Raw genomic sequence first — 17,074 nt, forward strand, 5'->3', positions numbered from 1 at the left:
CCAGTACACCCTCCAATAACAACAAAACAAAACAAAAAAACCCAACCTCTATTAATTGCAACTGAAATTTTCTATGTAGTCAAATTGCAATTACACTGGTGAATAGTTATTTATTATAATATTACCATCTGAAATACATTTCTATCAAATTATTCAGTGCAATCTGAATATATTATTGATAACACTAAAAATAATTAAAAGTCAATATTTTCTTTAATCCTTTATTAAAGTCAACTTCAGTCTTAGCAGGTAGTATTATCAGTGATCCTAATTTAGAGCACAGGTGAAAACTGCCTATCACAAGTACTCAACAAGTTCCTGCAATCTAAAGGACAGAATGGATGGTGATGAAGAAATACCTAATTTGATTCCAGTAATCATGAAAAATAAGTAGTCAGTCTAATTTAGGGACAGAAAAATTAAGAAAAATAAGAACAGAAAAACAAGAGGAAACTCTTTTCCACCCAGGTTTCCACATGCTTTTTTTGGGGTGTGTGTTTGTGATCATTAAATCATTAAATAAAATTCCTCAGCACTAAATCTCAATAGCAGTGTTCCTTGGCACTAGTCTCTGTATCTATCCTGACATTTCTGATCAATCTATTAAGAAATCTGAAAGTCGAACTTTGCTAATTTTCAATTTCAGCAATTACATACAACTTAAACTTGTTACCATGACCACATGTGAATGTGAGACACTGAAAACCAATTGAAATAAAGTAATGAATAAAGGGGGGGAAGGTATTAAAAATCAATTTGGGGTGGCATGGTAGAGCACACCTACAATCCCATATATTTGAGATGGTGTAGGCAGGAAGGTCATAAGAGCCAGCCAGTACAATTTAGCAAGTCCCTGTCTCAAAAAGTAAAAGGGGCTGGACATGTAGCTCGGTGGTATAGTACTTGTTTAGCATGTGTAAGTTCATGGGTTCAATCTTCAGTACCTCAAAAACAAAATCAATTTTTATACTAATATATCACATAATAGTGTCAATTAAGATAGCTATGAACTTTATTTTGGTGACTTAGATGTGCAAGGAAATTTAAACTCCATCTATTCCTTAAAAGAAAACTCTAATTTATTGTTTATTGGAAGAGTTATTGTTAAAGATGAAAAGCATGCTTCTAGCTAGAAACTGTGAGACATTCAGATATTCCATTAACAGAAACCACATTGATAAGTTCATTCTTTTTCTTGGGCATAACTCTCAAAGTTCTGAAAGACAACCTTTCAAAGTACAGGATTTTTTTAATACCACCAGACTGAAAGCATTTTCCTTCCTGCATTAACAGGAGCTTTGGGGGGACATCTACATTCAAACCATAACACTTGATGTAGAAAAAAAAGAAGTAAGACACTTAGTAGGGCTGGAATTGTATGACACAGAGAGATTCATAGTAGGAAAAGTGATTGGAAAGAATATCAGTAGCAAACCACATGCAGACTTGCTAAATTATTGGATACAAGACTGTTTAAGGTCAAAATTCCAAACAAATACCCAAGAGAAAAAGGAGAATTATTTAACTTATTATAATACAGTAGACACTTTGTCAGGATAAAAATTTGAAAAATACTCCAACAAAAGAATTCACAATATATTTGTGAAGATCATTCAAAAAACATTAAAAATATAATTAATTATATAAGGAAGTCCATAATGATATTGCATAATCCTAAAGAAAGGGATAGATGCTAAGATTTCAAATAATGGACATAATGTCATGGAGTTTTGATATTTCTTTGGTAGATAAACTTAACTGGAAATGGAAGGATTATTTAGAACTTAATACCAGGGATTCTGTAAAGAAATATCTGAAGCTGCTAAAAGTGACAGAAGCACACAACACAGGTTTAGGTGAGGTGAGATCAATTCCATTTAATTTTAAGTAAACTTCTCAGGTAGTACTTTAGAAGCAATTCATGAAAGATTATGTACATGAGAATAAGGAGCTTGCACCTGCTATTTTGTGTGTATGTGGAGCAGGGCAGTTTTGAAGAGATTGTTTCCAAATAGGAGAGATTGTTTCCAAATAGGAAAGATTATAGATAGGGAAATGCAGGCTTGAATAGCCATTGGGAGGACTTTGGGAATTGCTATTCAGGAAAGTTTCCACTATCTCAACCTTCTCTACAATGGGAATTGTTCTCTAAAGCGCTGAGAAAAGGCACCTTGCTACTCAAGACCCTCCAGGGGGCACTTATCAACCATTTCAACTGTAGCAGTTAAGGCAATAGATTTCTGAAGGGCTCACTTCGAAGTTATTCCACTTGTCCATTATTTACATATCTACCTGCCAGTGGAGAATAATACCTATTTCTTTTCCAAGATTTCCTCTTATTAGCAAACTATAAACCAGAATCCACTGGGGAATGAGTTACTAGGAAATGAAATTCTTGGCATCTCCTACAAAAGGCAGAAAGATGAACTTAGAAGTGAATAGCAGTGAAGATTGGTGGGAACAGACTATCCAGTAGGAAAGGAAAGATCAAAAGATTGAAACAGACTCAGGATTTTGCATCTATCTTTATCCAAAGAAAAGTTCAATTCTGAAATTATAGTTTCATATAATACTTAACTTAAACAACTGATTATACTTCTCAAATTTTAAACATAATGAGAAACATTTAAATATTGTTATTTCCAATAAAAATGCATTCTATTAAATACATAAAGCATCAATTGTCATGCCTTAATTTTATTTAGCTACTGGCAACCATTTTTTTTCAATTTGTCTTCTTATGACATGACTATGAAAAACTTTCCATTCTTGCTATTCTTATCTGTTTTTGTCACTCTTTAATGCTTTTAAAATGTGATATCCAGAATTAAATAAGGGTCTCATAATAAAATATAAGTAGAATACAGTAGAACTGTTTCAGTCAATGATTTTGATACTATCTTTATATTTATTCAGCCAAAGTTTAAAATTGTGTTTTAGAATTAGTTTCACACGTCTGCCTAATCTTGGGCTTGCAATCAAAATTTTCCAGTATTTTGCAAATGAACCAATGTCAAGCTAGGTCACCTTCCCTGGATAGATGTTGGAATAATTAACACAAAATCAATAGCTGTCACCAAATAAATGAGTGAAATTTGCAAAGGGAAGATAGCAAATCTTATGAAAGAAATACAGAAAGCAAATTAATGTCTGATCTTTGAAGATGGAGTTCACAGCTGAAGAGTTTATCAAAAATTGAAATTAGGCCAGATAAATATTATTTATGAAACAAAATTTGAGCCAGTAAAGAAGTTAATTCCATTTTATATATAGTAGAACAAATGGGGTGATTTCCTATCAAAACAGTTAAAAGGAAAAAGAAAATACAGCACAATAGATCTGTTTCAAAGCACAGATTGAATAGATTGGATGAGACATATGCCTGATTATACAAGGATCAGAGGCAAATATGTGACGAGAAATTGTAATATCAGATGCAAAATACTAATTTTAAAGTGTAAGAATCAAGGGAAAAGAGAGATCTAGGAAAATAAATAGTAAATTTTCTCTCAAAGAGTGTGACCATGAGCTACTGCAATATGGTGGAACACCATGGCTCAAAAATAATTTGAAATCATTTAAATTTCAACAGATATTACACAATACATAAGCAATATAGATTTTCAAAAATAAATTAAGATAGAGATATTTGGAATGTGCATCATCTTAGAATGGTTTGTATTTGCTTTAAATATATTTTCATATAGAATATATCTTTTAAAGTCTCCAAAAATACTGGTGCTTTTGAGTGAGAAATTATTGAACAATCCAAGCAGCTGCAAGAAAAACAGTTTTATTACTAAATTAATAATTTTAAACTGGACCAGAAGGGACCATCATCCCTCTGGTTATGGAAGCATATTGTTCTTCAGTTTAGCTAAGCCAGGAGCTTCTAATTGTAATGAAATGAGCCTAATTAAATGACAGCAGATGGACTTTGATATTTTAGTTGATGAAGTATTTGTTTACACTGATTTTTTATGGTTCATATAATTTCAAAAGTAGTACTGTGCCCAGTCATGGAATACTACTGAAAAAGGATTTGACAACAGAAATACAATTCATGAATCTCCTTTTCATTTCTCTATTTTCATCCAATGTAATCTGCTTAAAGTATTAAAGAATAAAATGAAAATCATATTAAAACTCTATTTAGAATACTTTCATGTAGATGTCACCAGTGATTTGAAAATCAAAGTCTGAGTTGTGAAAGAAACAGAAACCTTAAAGATTAATGAGATCTATCTCCAATAAATTATTCCCTTGAGTTGAAAAGTTATATAATACTTTACAAATTGTTTTTTTTCAATTTATAACGATCAAAATTTAATAATATTAGCAAAAATAACACTTTCAAAATTGGCTAGCATTTATATAAGGTTTACACTAAGTCAGAAAATAACATTAAGTGCTTTTACAGTAATTATTAGATGCTTTTAGAGTAATTGTTTCTACACATAAAATCAGATGGGTATCAAACTGTTGTAACAGGTTACTCTAAGATATCAGAATGAGAATTATCAAAAAAATACCATAATGTTCACACATATAAAGTATACAATTTGAATTACTTTTAGAATGTCTATAATGCTGGTAAAAATGTTTGTGTGTGAAGAAAATCAAACAAAAATTATGAAATAGGCTTAATTTATTTTACAAACATCTACTGAGTGATATTCACTAAAACTTTTGAATTATAAAAACAGTGTTGAAAATCAAATTTGTAAACAAAGAAAAATTATTTTATGAAACTAAATATTTAGTACAGAAGTTCCCAAGATTTCTGGAATTCAATATTCACTATATAATATACAGTGTAGCTTTAAATTTTTCTCCACATATCATGTAGGCAAAGCTGTAGCAAACATAATGTGCTATCATGGAATGGTTGAAAGATAATACAGAAGAAAACATTAAAAAAAAAAATCAGCAGCTATAGCCAGGCACAGTGGCACATGCCTGGAATCCCAGTGGTTTGGGAGGCTAAGGCAGGACGATCAAGAGTTCAAAGCCAGGGGCTGGGATAATGGCTCAGAGGAAAAGGGCTCATGCATGAGGCACTGGGTTCAATCCTCAGCACCACATAAATATAAAATGTGTCCACCTATAACTAAGAAATAAATATTTTTAAAAAAGAGTTCAAAGCCAGCCTCAGCAAAGATAAGGTGCTAAGCAACTCAATGAGACCCTGTCCCTAAAAAAATACAAAATAGGACTGGGGATGTGGCCCAATGGTTGAGTGCCCCTGAATTCAATCCCTGGTACCCCACCACCACCAAAAAAAGTCATCAACTATGGAATTGGGTGTAAAAAGATACATATAATGTGGCAATTAAGAAAAATCGGTTTATACAACTTTCAAATCCCAAATAGTAAGTATTAATACTTACATTGCCTGTAAAGTATAAATAAATCCATAAAATCAATTATAAAGTATATCACATAGTTTATCTTTATGTTGAGATTATGAGATATGACTATGGTAATATATCCCATGTAACAAATAATGAAAAAGTGCTAAGCATACAAAACTCATTTAAACTTAAAAGTTGTTCAATGTTGCCACAGTAATTATTTTCACCCTTGTTCATACAGTGTATCTATTATTAAGATATTAACATCCTTACCATGGTGTAGCTGTGGGCCACTTTCATTAATTCGATACACCCTTGAGCATCTGCGAATGCTCGGATTCCTAAACAGTTAGATGGGTGCAGAAGCTTCATGAGGAAGTGGCAGCACACTTCCACTACTTGAGGAAGCTGAAGAAGGCATGCTGCAGCAAGAAGGTTTTCAATGGTGTCTTCTTTCAATTCCAAGCAACCTAAACATAAGACAATTATGAAACTCTTGAGTTTAACAGGCATTGCTCTATTTCTCAAAACATTAGCAAATCTACTAGAAGGACTGAGATAGATTGATAATCAAGATAAATATGACTCAGAAAAGGCGAGTAATTATTTTAAGTACTTTGTACTTCTTCATGCAATGTTCAAAATTATCCAGTAAATATAAATGCAGTTTTACCTACAATATCTGTACCCATGTCAGAGCAAAATTATGGTTCTTCCTTTAGTTATAAAATAAGACCAAAGAGAAATATGGTTCAAGCTATGTTTCTTCAAATTTAGGGGATCAGAGGTTCACTACATTCCTGAAATATGCATCCATTTGTGTCTGAATATGAGGATAATCAAGATAGGTACATAATTGTATATATACATATGCTTCAGATTTCTAATATGGTATTTAATTCACTGTATCAATGACTCTAATTGTCTATAATATTTCTTTCCTTTTGGTCAGTTATATTAGCCGCAATACATTACCTCTTCTGTCTTTACTTTTTTTCTCTTTTTTTCTAACTTTCAGAAAATGGGGCTATTTTTGAGATGTTTAGGACTCACCCTTGAAACATTCTGGCTTACCTATATGGGGTTAGATTGCAATTAGTAATGCAATGTCTTTATGGTTTTACTTTCAGATTTTCTAATTATATTTGAATGGGTTTTGGTTAAGTCATAGTCTCAGAAATGGTTTATTCTATTTTGTGCCATAGACTAGTGGTAGCCCTTTATTAGAAATATCTTCACTAATTTTTCTGAAAACAGAACCAGACCACATTTCCCTTGATTTATACGGGACATAAGTTTTTATTCTGAACCATGAGCAGAAAGAATGGATGTTTGTTACCAACAAACCAACACATTCAGGATAGATCTTCATAGTGTATGCTCTCCTTCACTCTAACAGCTATTAAATGTGATAATAAAAACCAAATGGATGCAAATTATACAAGAAAGAGCCAAAGTCCTGAATCAAAACCTGGAATCACTAGATTGAGCTAATAATACTCAAATTGTATTTTAATAATATACTTAGTATTTGAACATATATATTAACCTCTGCAGCCTCATTTACTCTGTTGTAGTTTTCATTTTAATTAGCTAGAACCTGTAATTATGTGAACATTTTTATACTATACGTTATTTTTCCTTCTGTCATTACTACTTTTTTTTTTGCTAAATGAATAAAGATTTTCAGTGAATTGCCTCATTAAACCATTATTTAGAGATCAAAATATTTTTCTGGATCCCTATTAATGAACACTATAGACCAATGGTAATGGGTAGATATTTTTAGGAGTATAATTATTTCATTAAACTTATTTAGAAATTACTGGCATTGCTGAATATGAAGATATATGGTATCATTAGTACTGGAAAATTATTGCCCATTTTTATCTAAATGATTCTTAATTTTCTCTTAGAGAATATTTCCTAAGGAATATAAATTGGAACACCTCATTCTCTCCTCCCTGTCTGTAAATTTTTTCATAGCTTCCATTCACTAATTCTTTGTAATATCTAACATTTTATTTAGCCCTCATTTTTAGAACAGCAATAGAGTTTGTTTGTTGGTTTGTTTATGTATTGGTACCAGGAATTGAACTCAGGGACACTCAATCACTGAGCCACATCCCCAGCCCTGTTTTTATTGATTGATTGATTGATTAGTACAAGGGATTGAACTCAGGGGCACTCAATCACTAAGCCGCATTCCCAGCCCTATTTTGTTTTTTTATTTAGAGACGGTGTCTCACTCTGTTGCTTAGTATCTTGCTTTTGCTGAGGTTGGGTTTGAATTCAAGATCCTCCTGCCTCAGCCTCCCAAGCCACTAAGATTACAGGCATGTGACATTGCACCCAGCAATAATATTTATTTTTATTTTTAGAAGTGATCTTCATGAGAATTACTTGTGCAACAATGTGTGTAATATTTTTATATCCACCTTCAAATCCATAGATACTTCCTTGGGTTTGCTCATTTTGACTCAGGATGTCAAATGCTGTTCATCCCTGACTTCTTAACAGTTTATCTAACCTTCAATTCTAGAAGTACCTTCCATTTGAATTATTCACTTTATAGCATTTCTAATTAATTAATACAACACAAACTTTTGTTACTAAAAATAAATATACTTAATATCTTCCTTTATTATTCATTTGTTTTTCTGCTTTCTGTCTTCATATAACTTCACCATATTTAACTTTGGTTATAATTACCTAAATATAAATATGTATGAATCTTAGTTAAAATGGGAAACTGTGAGAATTTTAGTTGTTTTTCTAAGAAAATAATGATCTGTGCTATGCTCATTTCCAAGTCTTCTAAATACTGAAGTTTGAATTATTCAAGTTAGTTTTATAAATAAAATGTTTTGTTTTTCACACCAAAGTTTTTATTCTGGAATATTTTTCACCTTCATTAATTTGTAAGAATAATATAAAAATACTCATATGCCCTTCATCTACCTTCACCAAGTGTTAGGTATATATGTATGTGTACATTGATGCTATACTTGTAAAATTATCTGAAAATTAATTTCAGCCATCATATTTCAAACTTAGGTGTTTCTGCATGTATTACCAAAAACAAAGATATTCTCCAGTTTAGTGGCAATGTAATTATCTCATATGAAACTGATGCAAAATTATTTGCTCCAACAACATTTTCACAAAATGTTCAACTAATATGCTGTATATCTTTATTTTTTTAAATTCATGATCTAGTCAAGGATTACACCTTATATTTAATTTCCTTCACCTTTTTTAGTTTAGAAAGTTTCCCAGTCTTTTTGTCATGCATGGTATTTATTTTGGTGAAGAATGCAGAAAGTTGTTTGTAGAATTCCCCAGTTTGTTCTTATCAAATAATTTCTCCATGATGGAATTTTTTTTTAAAAAAATTTAAATACCTATATTTTGTTTATTTATTTTTTATGTGGTGCTGAGGATTGAACCCAGGGCCTCACATGTGCTAGGCCAGCGCTCTACTGCTTAGTCACAACCCCAGCCCCATCTCCATGATGAAATTTGGTGAAATACTTTTGACAGGAATATCACTGATCTTATACATTTTTAATGCCCCTTCAGGAAACTCATGATGTCAGAGTGTCCCATTGTTGGTGGCACTAAGCTTAACACCTTTCCTAAAGGAGTATGTATCTGCCATATTTCTTCATTTTAAAGAAACTTCTTTCTTTATAATTGATAAGAAATCTGCTGGATGAGAAATAGTTTTCCTTCCATACAATGACATTTCACCCATAACCTAACATGTTTAATAGATAAAAATGATTATATTTTATTTATGAGTTTCATTGAAAGAGTAAGACAGCAAAGGAATGTAAAGCAGGCTTCTAAGTGTAGAAAGGACTGATGAAGAAGAAAATAAAGAACAGATGAAATTAAGGTAATAATTGAAAGAGACTACATGTAATGTAAAACAAAGATACTGTTCATTATATATTAATTTTCAATTAAATAACTTCATTTATTTTATATGAGGGATGTTATATCAGTAAGAATATTAACCTTGTTATTTAAAACTGCAAGATTTCAATTAATTTGCATTCAGATATTATCAAGTAGCAGAAAACTGAGAACTGTAGGTCAATTCAGAGGGAGATGTTTGCTTATAGCAACAAAATTCTCTAAGGAGTTTATCACAGAATGAATAACATTATCATGCAATAATGTTGTCAAATAAAATCATTATCTAAAGTTGAGAGACTTATACCAATTTGAATTAAGACTAATTACATCAGTGCTAATTATTGATATAAAGTTTTATAAAATACATAGAGAGCACCAAAAACAGTATTCTATAAGTTGTAAAAACCTATTTTTATATCAATCTTAGTTTATTTATGAAATATTTATAAACATAAGTTAAAATAGTGAACACATTGAAATCTGCTATTTACAGGTAATTGATCCTAAGTCTAGTAAGTTTTAATTTTATATATGTATCTTCAATATATTTTCATGATTTAAGACCTTCAGAAGGATTTTTTTTCTAAATTGTTCAATAAGGCAGCAAGAAAATCAGGTGAAAGGAATAAACACAAAAGATACAGCTTTTATAGATTACATATAACTATGATTTTAGAAGATCAGGAGGTGACTTTCCTTAGTTTTATTTACAATTTGTCTCAGTAGATTTTATTCAGAACAACTAGCACAGTGGGCCTGGGCTGCTGTACTTGAAAATAGCTGCCTATAAGATGTGATTAACTGGGATCTGAGTTCTTACATTTCAAGAGGATTCACACCACTAATTGATATGAAAAGCTCACTGTGCCTAAACTGTTTGTACATACTGTGTGGTTTATGCTGAATACCTGTTTCCTTCTGAGAGTCTGAAATAATGTTATGTCTAGACAGTAGCAGTCTGTATGATGCACAACTAATAAAACTCTGCATACTATGTCTCTGGTTGGCTTCCCTGGTTGGCACTTTGTCACAACTCATTAAAGGGGGAATGCAGTGTATCCTGTAGGACTCAACTAGAATGGGGCCCTTGGAAATATGTGTTTGGTTTCCTCTGGATTGCATTCCATGGGCCTTTGCCCTTTCCTGACTATGTGTTTTCTTCCATAATTAATCATAGCCATTAGTATGCAGATTCTTGATAGTTATTCTAGCGAACTACTGAACCTGGTAACCTCCCAACACATTATTCTAATCAGAAGAGTTGTGGTAGAAGACTAGAAGATCACTATAGTTAATATTTAATTCACCAATATTAAATATAGATTTATTACAATCATATTCAAATATAGAATTATAAAATCTATATTTATAAACACAGACTTAATACAATCATATCTCAGGATATACTTTTGGACATTTTAAAACCAGTTCCATAAATCATATGGAAATATAATGAACCTAGAATAGCCAAAACAATTTTGAAAAATAACAAAATGACACTAGCAACACTACCTGATTTTAAAACTTAATACAAAACTACAGCAATTAAAGTTGATTGGTATTGGTCTAAACATATGTTTAGAACAATATGTCTAAACATATAGGTCAAAGAAAGAGGATAATTTTCAGTTATAAATTGACAAGTCACATATGAAAAGATACAAGGCAATTCACTTGAAAAATGGATACTCTGAAAAAGAATCCATATACAGAAGAAACATATACTGCAGTCTAAACCCTCACAACATGTAAAATACATTCAAGATGAATCTAAATGTTAAACTTTGGACTATAGATCTTTAATTAAATAATAGGAGAACATCTTTAGGTTAAACATTTTTTACGTTAACTATCAAAAACAGCCCACAAAAGAATAAATTGACAAGTTTGACTTCACAAAAATCACTGCAAGAGACATACTACAGAAACAAAAGGTGAACCAGACTGGAGAAATGTTTACAAATCTTATATCCGATAAACCATTAGAGCCAGAAAATACAAAGTACTCTCAAACTTCATTAGAGAAAACTTAATATGGGGCAAATGATTTAAACAATGTTGTCACAAAAGTGGGTGTATGAATGAAAGCTGCTGACTATCACTATTGTTTTAGGGAATTCACATTAAAAACACAATGAGAGACACTAAGCCTCTATGAGAAACTCTACTGGGAATGTAAAATTGCACAATTGCTTTGGAAACTACTTTTACCTCATCTGACTCAGCCATTCTGCTCCTATCTATTTGCTTATGAAAACTGAAGAGAGTGTATGGATATACACTCTTTATCTATAGATTTTTATAATGACCAATGATTGGAAATAATCCAAATGTTTATTGACAGGTTGTTAGATAAGCAATTGGTGTCTATCTATTCCATGGTATACTTCACAGCATATCATTTTCCTTTCATAAAACAGAAAGAAATTTTGAGGGATGCAACATCATAGCTCATCATGCAAAGTGCTAAATAATTATGTCCAGCAAAAGAAAGTCTCTTCATAAAGAGTACAGAGACTATAATTTTACCTAATTAAAATTCTTGAAAATCCAAAGAAATCTATTGTGACAGAAATTAGTTAGTTCATTAGTGCCTATGTATGAGGTAAGAATAAAAAAAGCAACAAGATAGATGCAAAAAAGACATGAGAAAATTTGGGGAGTGATAGTATATTCACTACTTAGATTATGTTGATGATTTCATGAGCATATATATGTCAAACTTACCAAACTATACACCTTATGTTATATGAGACTTATTGCATATCAATTATTCAACAATAAAATTTTAAAAAGAATATTCAAATGTATTTTACAAATACCTTTAATAGAATGATTTAAATTTATATTTAGCTATAAATGTTTTCTGAAAGTCTGAATTCAAACACATACTAATATGTTAAAGTTTAGATAAGTTATGAGTTATGCATTAAATTTTCTTAAATTTTGTAATATCTATAAATTGTAATCATGGCAAGTTACATATGCTATACCATTTTAAACACAAGGTAACTATATTGCTTAAATAGTTGTACAAATGTAAGCCTAACATACAAAATGACATGTGTATTTGAGTATATGCATGTTTCTATGTGTGTCTTTACCTTTGTAGATCAATACTTGAAAAAATATTAATGGATGATGTTCTAATGTTATAAGCTGTAGAATATTTAATATATTTGTTTTCAAAATCAAACAATTACTCAGCCCAAATTCGAATACTATACTAGCACTGAAATTCATAATAATTTACACAGAATTTTAGCAAAGCACTTTCCCATATTTTTTCATAAAAAAGAACTCTTTATAAATTTTTACATACCACATTTTGCAGTTTAACTTTTATTGTCAAGATTAATTTTTAAGATAAACACATAAAAAGTGTACTATATATGGAGTACTGATGACATTTATATATATGTATATCTTGTATAATAATTATGTTAAACATATCTAGCTCACCAAATATTTATCATTTCATTATAAATGACTTATAAAACATTCAAAGTTATTTTTTCTAGCTTTTTGAACATTATTGTCTATACTCATATGTACAATAATTTTTATATTTAAGTTTTAAAGTACTTATTGGTGATTTTGGTGGTTAATTTGGGGCTTATAACCATTGTCTGTCTTGAAGAGTTAAAAATGTTCTATTTTTTTAAACTTAGAATATAGCCAGTGAAAGACACCTCTGTGAAAGCAGAAAGCACAAATGGGATAATCATTGAGTTTAGAGCCTGAATGTTCACAAATTGAGCTACTTCATGCATGATATATTTCTTTACATCTAAAACCTGGCCATTTCTCTGACTGATTTGATGGTAAAAAGGCACAAGTCTGCCAAGTATTTGACTTAAAAGTTAACTAAAAAGTGAAAAAAAAAGAGTAATTCTATGCTTCCATTCAAAGTTAACTTTTAAGGCATAATATTCACAAATAGATTAAGAGAGTGAATCTACCTGTTTTCACTCAGGTACACAGAAAATCAGCTTGAAAATAACTAATACTTAGATGAAACCTAAGAAGGCTCTGACTTTAGTAACAAAAAAACTTTTAGAAATTATTTTCAAAAAAATATGTCTTCAGAGTTAATTAATTGAAAATGTCAGTACTTATGAGGAAATAGCCTTATTTTCAAGTAACTTCTTAATTTCCCTCATGATCACCAGAGTTTCAGGTTTCTGATTCAGACAGGAAAACATGAATCAGAAAAGGAACTATTCCTTAATAATCAATGAAAGAAATATTTACTAAAATTTCCCCAGAAGTTTTTTTGTCCATGCTGCCCTGGGAAGATTGTGTAATGTGACTGTACCTAACTAAGTTGAGAGGCATGGATGAAAATGCAAATATCTGGTTTTGATTGGTTAGAATTAGTCATTATCCTCTGATTCAACAGAACAGATTAAAGAGGGAATGGCTTTCAGATAGGTATCACCAAGGAATGCTAGAATCATCTTCACTTATCCTAAGTAAATGGTAAAGCTATTAAATATTCCAAATGGATATAGACTTAAACTCTTGATTTTCTACAAGACAATGCATTTAAATGTATACTATATTGAAATAAAACTGTGTAAAACAGAATGAGAAGGAAAGAGTGGATATTTATATAAGTATATGATTTTCACTGTTCTAATATTTATTATGTAAGTGACCCTCTAGTAACAATTTATGAAATTATAAATTAAATGCATACATATATATGGTTAAAAATCAGTTATATTGAAAGATGTATATTACCAAAGGCATTATATTTAAAATGTGTATTTTACCAAATAACTGCAAAAATTGCCTATAAAATTCACAAAATAAATTAAATGCTATCTATCTGTCTTCCTCCCTTACTATCAACAGCAATAAAAAAGTAATCTCATTGATTTTCATGAAACTAAACCTTCAAAATTGGTATTTTAAGAAACACAGAGGGATTTTAAAAGTATATCTTTAATTTAGAATACTTGTAGATTTCAAAGAAAATTTCAAAGTAATTACACAGATTTTTTTCACCTGACATAAACCTGATCTCACTTATAATTAATATCTTACATTAGCATGGAACATATATTTTATCAATGAACAAATACTGTTACATTATTAGTTAAGTCCTTACTTTACTCACATTTCCTCACATTTTTTTTCAAATTAATGTCCTTTTTTTTTTCCTGTGGTATGTTACCATTCAGGATACTGCAAATCCTTTATTCATGTTTTCTTTGACATCTCTTGACTGTGACAGTTATATTAGACTTAGTGACTGATGATTTGGAAGTGTATTGGTTCATTATTTTGTAGAATGTCCTTCCATTGAGAGTTTTCTGATTATAATTAGACTGGGATTATGAATTTTTGCTCTCATTACATCCTATCAAGAAAACACTACCAACATGATGTTTTGCTGTTGATATTTATTTTGATCACTAGGCAATGTAGTGTCTGTCATGCATCTCCACTAATACTGCTCTTTCCAGCCTTTACCTTCTGTGCTGTCTGAAAGAAAATCTATGCACAGCTCATGCCTAAGGAGTAAGAAGTTGTATCTGTCTTCTGAGGGTAAGATAAACACAGAATGATTTGAAATTATTTTGCAAGGGAAATTTTTCTATCCTACATCATTTATTTACTTATTCAGTAATATATTTATATAGTATCAACAAATTCATTGGATTTTCAGAAAAAGTGTATCAAAAGAGTAAGGAAAGTTCAGAGGTTTACATTACTTGATAATCTTTCTTAGGCTTACATATATTTTTAACAGTCGCCAAAAACATAGATTTTTATTGCAATCAATTTTTACTGAGACTCTTACAAATATAAATTATTCCTTATTGTCAGCATTTGCTACATTATTGGAACTCTGGTGTTTTCTCCCTCTCCTCAACAAGAAAATCCTGGTTGCCTTCTAAAACTTATAGCAATCTAGATTTAAGATACAAAATTCAAGGTCTATATATAAAATTCTACAAATTATATATCTCATTTGTTGGAACCTTTTACCTCCTTTGGGACTTTGGCCATTATTGGGTGTTGGCTGAGGTGGCCTCATGGATTCTTCCAGAGCATTTCCATATAGGTGACCTGGCTGGATTGGCGCACGCAGGCTTTTGATTTGAGCCTCACCTAATGTTTTAACCTGAAATCTGCCTAGGCCCCTAGTGATAGTGATGTAAATGCTTCTTATTGGTTCTCGCTACTGTCTCTTCTTACCCCCTCCTATCACTATATAACCTTGTCCCTGACAAATAAAGTTGAGATTGCTGCACCTTCACGGTTGACTCAACTCCTGACTTGGTGTGATTCTTGGCCAGGCTGGGTGGCTGGCTGGGGTCCTGACACTCACCCTCTCGCTTAGATAAGGGAAGCACCAGCTGGTCTCCTGCATTTCCCAAACCTTTGTCGGAGGGCGGTTCCGACATCATTGGTCTAAATAATGTCTTACATGTTTTCCAGTCACCAGAAAGGGCGATTTAATATTTTTTTCAGTATTAAATACATCTCAAAGTGTAAGGGCCCACTGTTCCAAAGGCCAAAGAAACTTATACAAGAATCAATAAAAAAGTAGCTCTGACAGGAAAAGCTACCATTTTACATTTTTACCTGCAAACCCTGTCCCTTTGAAAATTCACTGGGAATAAGGTCAGAAACAAATTCAGAAATTCTAACTTACTTAAAATTGTGTTATATGTGTATTCCTTATATTTCTATCCTTTGAAGAAAATAGAAAATTGGTTTTTGAACAAAACTATTGATTTCATTCAATCAACCCTTGACCCACATCCATTCACTGGTATTAAACTTCCTTGACTTTTAGCAATAAACTATGCCCTCATCTTTAGTATGTTATATATTATAACTGTAGACTTAGTCAAATGCATAAATATTTTTCTACTCTTAGTACTTTCTACAGTGTTTAACATAAAATGGTTTGTCATGCAATGCTCAAAGAAATTTTGTTTGTAAGTAAAAGGAATTAGCTCATGGTTATAGAAGTTCTAAGGCCTCTAATTTAAGTAATGTAAGGTGTCAATTTGTCCACCAGATCTAGCAGAGATATGTTTATTTGGCCATTACATTAACCAATTTTGTGCAGAATATACACTCCTTAAGGTCAGTATACAAATGTAATTTACTTTAAATGTAATTTACTTTGTACCTAACTGTGTTTGATTTTCAGATTTAAATATTCTTTTGTTCAATTCATGGAATTATTATTGCCTTTTGTATATGGACAGGATGATTTGAATTTGAATCATTTCAATAGAAGCAATAGTTTTGTGACTCATTATTGCATCCACTTTTGGCATAATAGTGAAGATGTGTGAAGTACATCACATGGTGTCCTAGAAATATTCAAAATATCTCTGAATACTCTGAATACTCTTAAATTTGGTCTTTTTATGCTATCCCATATTTCTTGAATGTTCTGCTTGTGGTTTCTTACCATTATCACTGTGTGGACTATGTTCTTTTCAAAATTATATATTTTACCTTTATTGTCTGATGTCCTGTCTTCCAAGTGGTCTACTCTGTTGCTGATGCTTTCATTTAAGCTTTTAATTTGGATTATTGTTTCTTTAATTTCAAGGATTTCTGTTTGTTTGTTTGTTTTAGAACCTCTATTTCCCTGTTGAGGTGACCTTTTGCTTCTTCTATTTGTTTATGGAGCTCCTTGTCACAGTGATTTTTCACTGCTTGTATTTGCTCTCTTATAGCTTCCTTGAGTTCATAGAACATTTTAACCATGTATATCCTGAACTTTTTCTCTGTCATTTTTCTGCTGTGGCTGTCAATGA

At 31.1% G+C, this 17,074-nt stretch overlaps 1 protein-coding gene across 1 annotated transcript in view; it reads right to left on the bottom strand.

Annotated features, from left to right (window-relative positions):
• LOC144250990 (kelch-like protein 1) overlaps positions 1-17,074 on the bottom strand; it is a 381,896-nt gene that overhangs the window by 219,001 nt on the left and 145,821 nt on the right. The window contains exon 4 of the mRNA XM_077794135.1: positions 5,628-5,824. Within this exon, the coding sequence (XP_077650261.1) occupies positions 5,628-5,824 (197 nt within the window). The remainder of the gene's footprint in view (positions 1-5,627; positions 5,825-17,074) is intronic.

This window comes from Urocitellus parryii, chromosome Y (genome assembly GCF_045843805.1).
Source record: "Urocitellus parryii isolate mUroPar1 chromosome Y, mUroPar1.hap1, whole genome shotgun sequence".
Taxonomy (NCBI): Eukaryota; Metazoa; Chordata; class Mammalia; order Rodentia; family Sciuridae; genus Urocitellus; species Urocitellus parryii.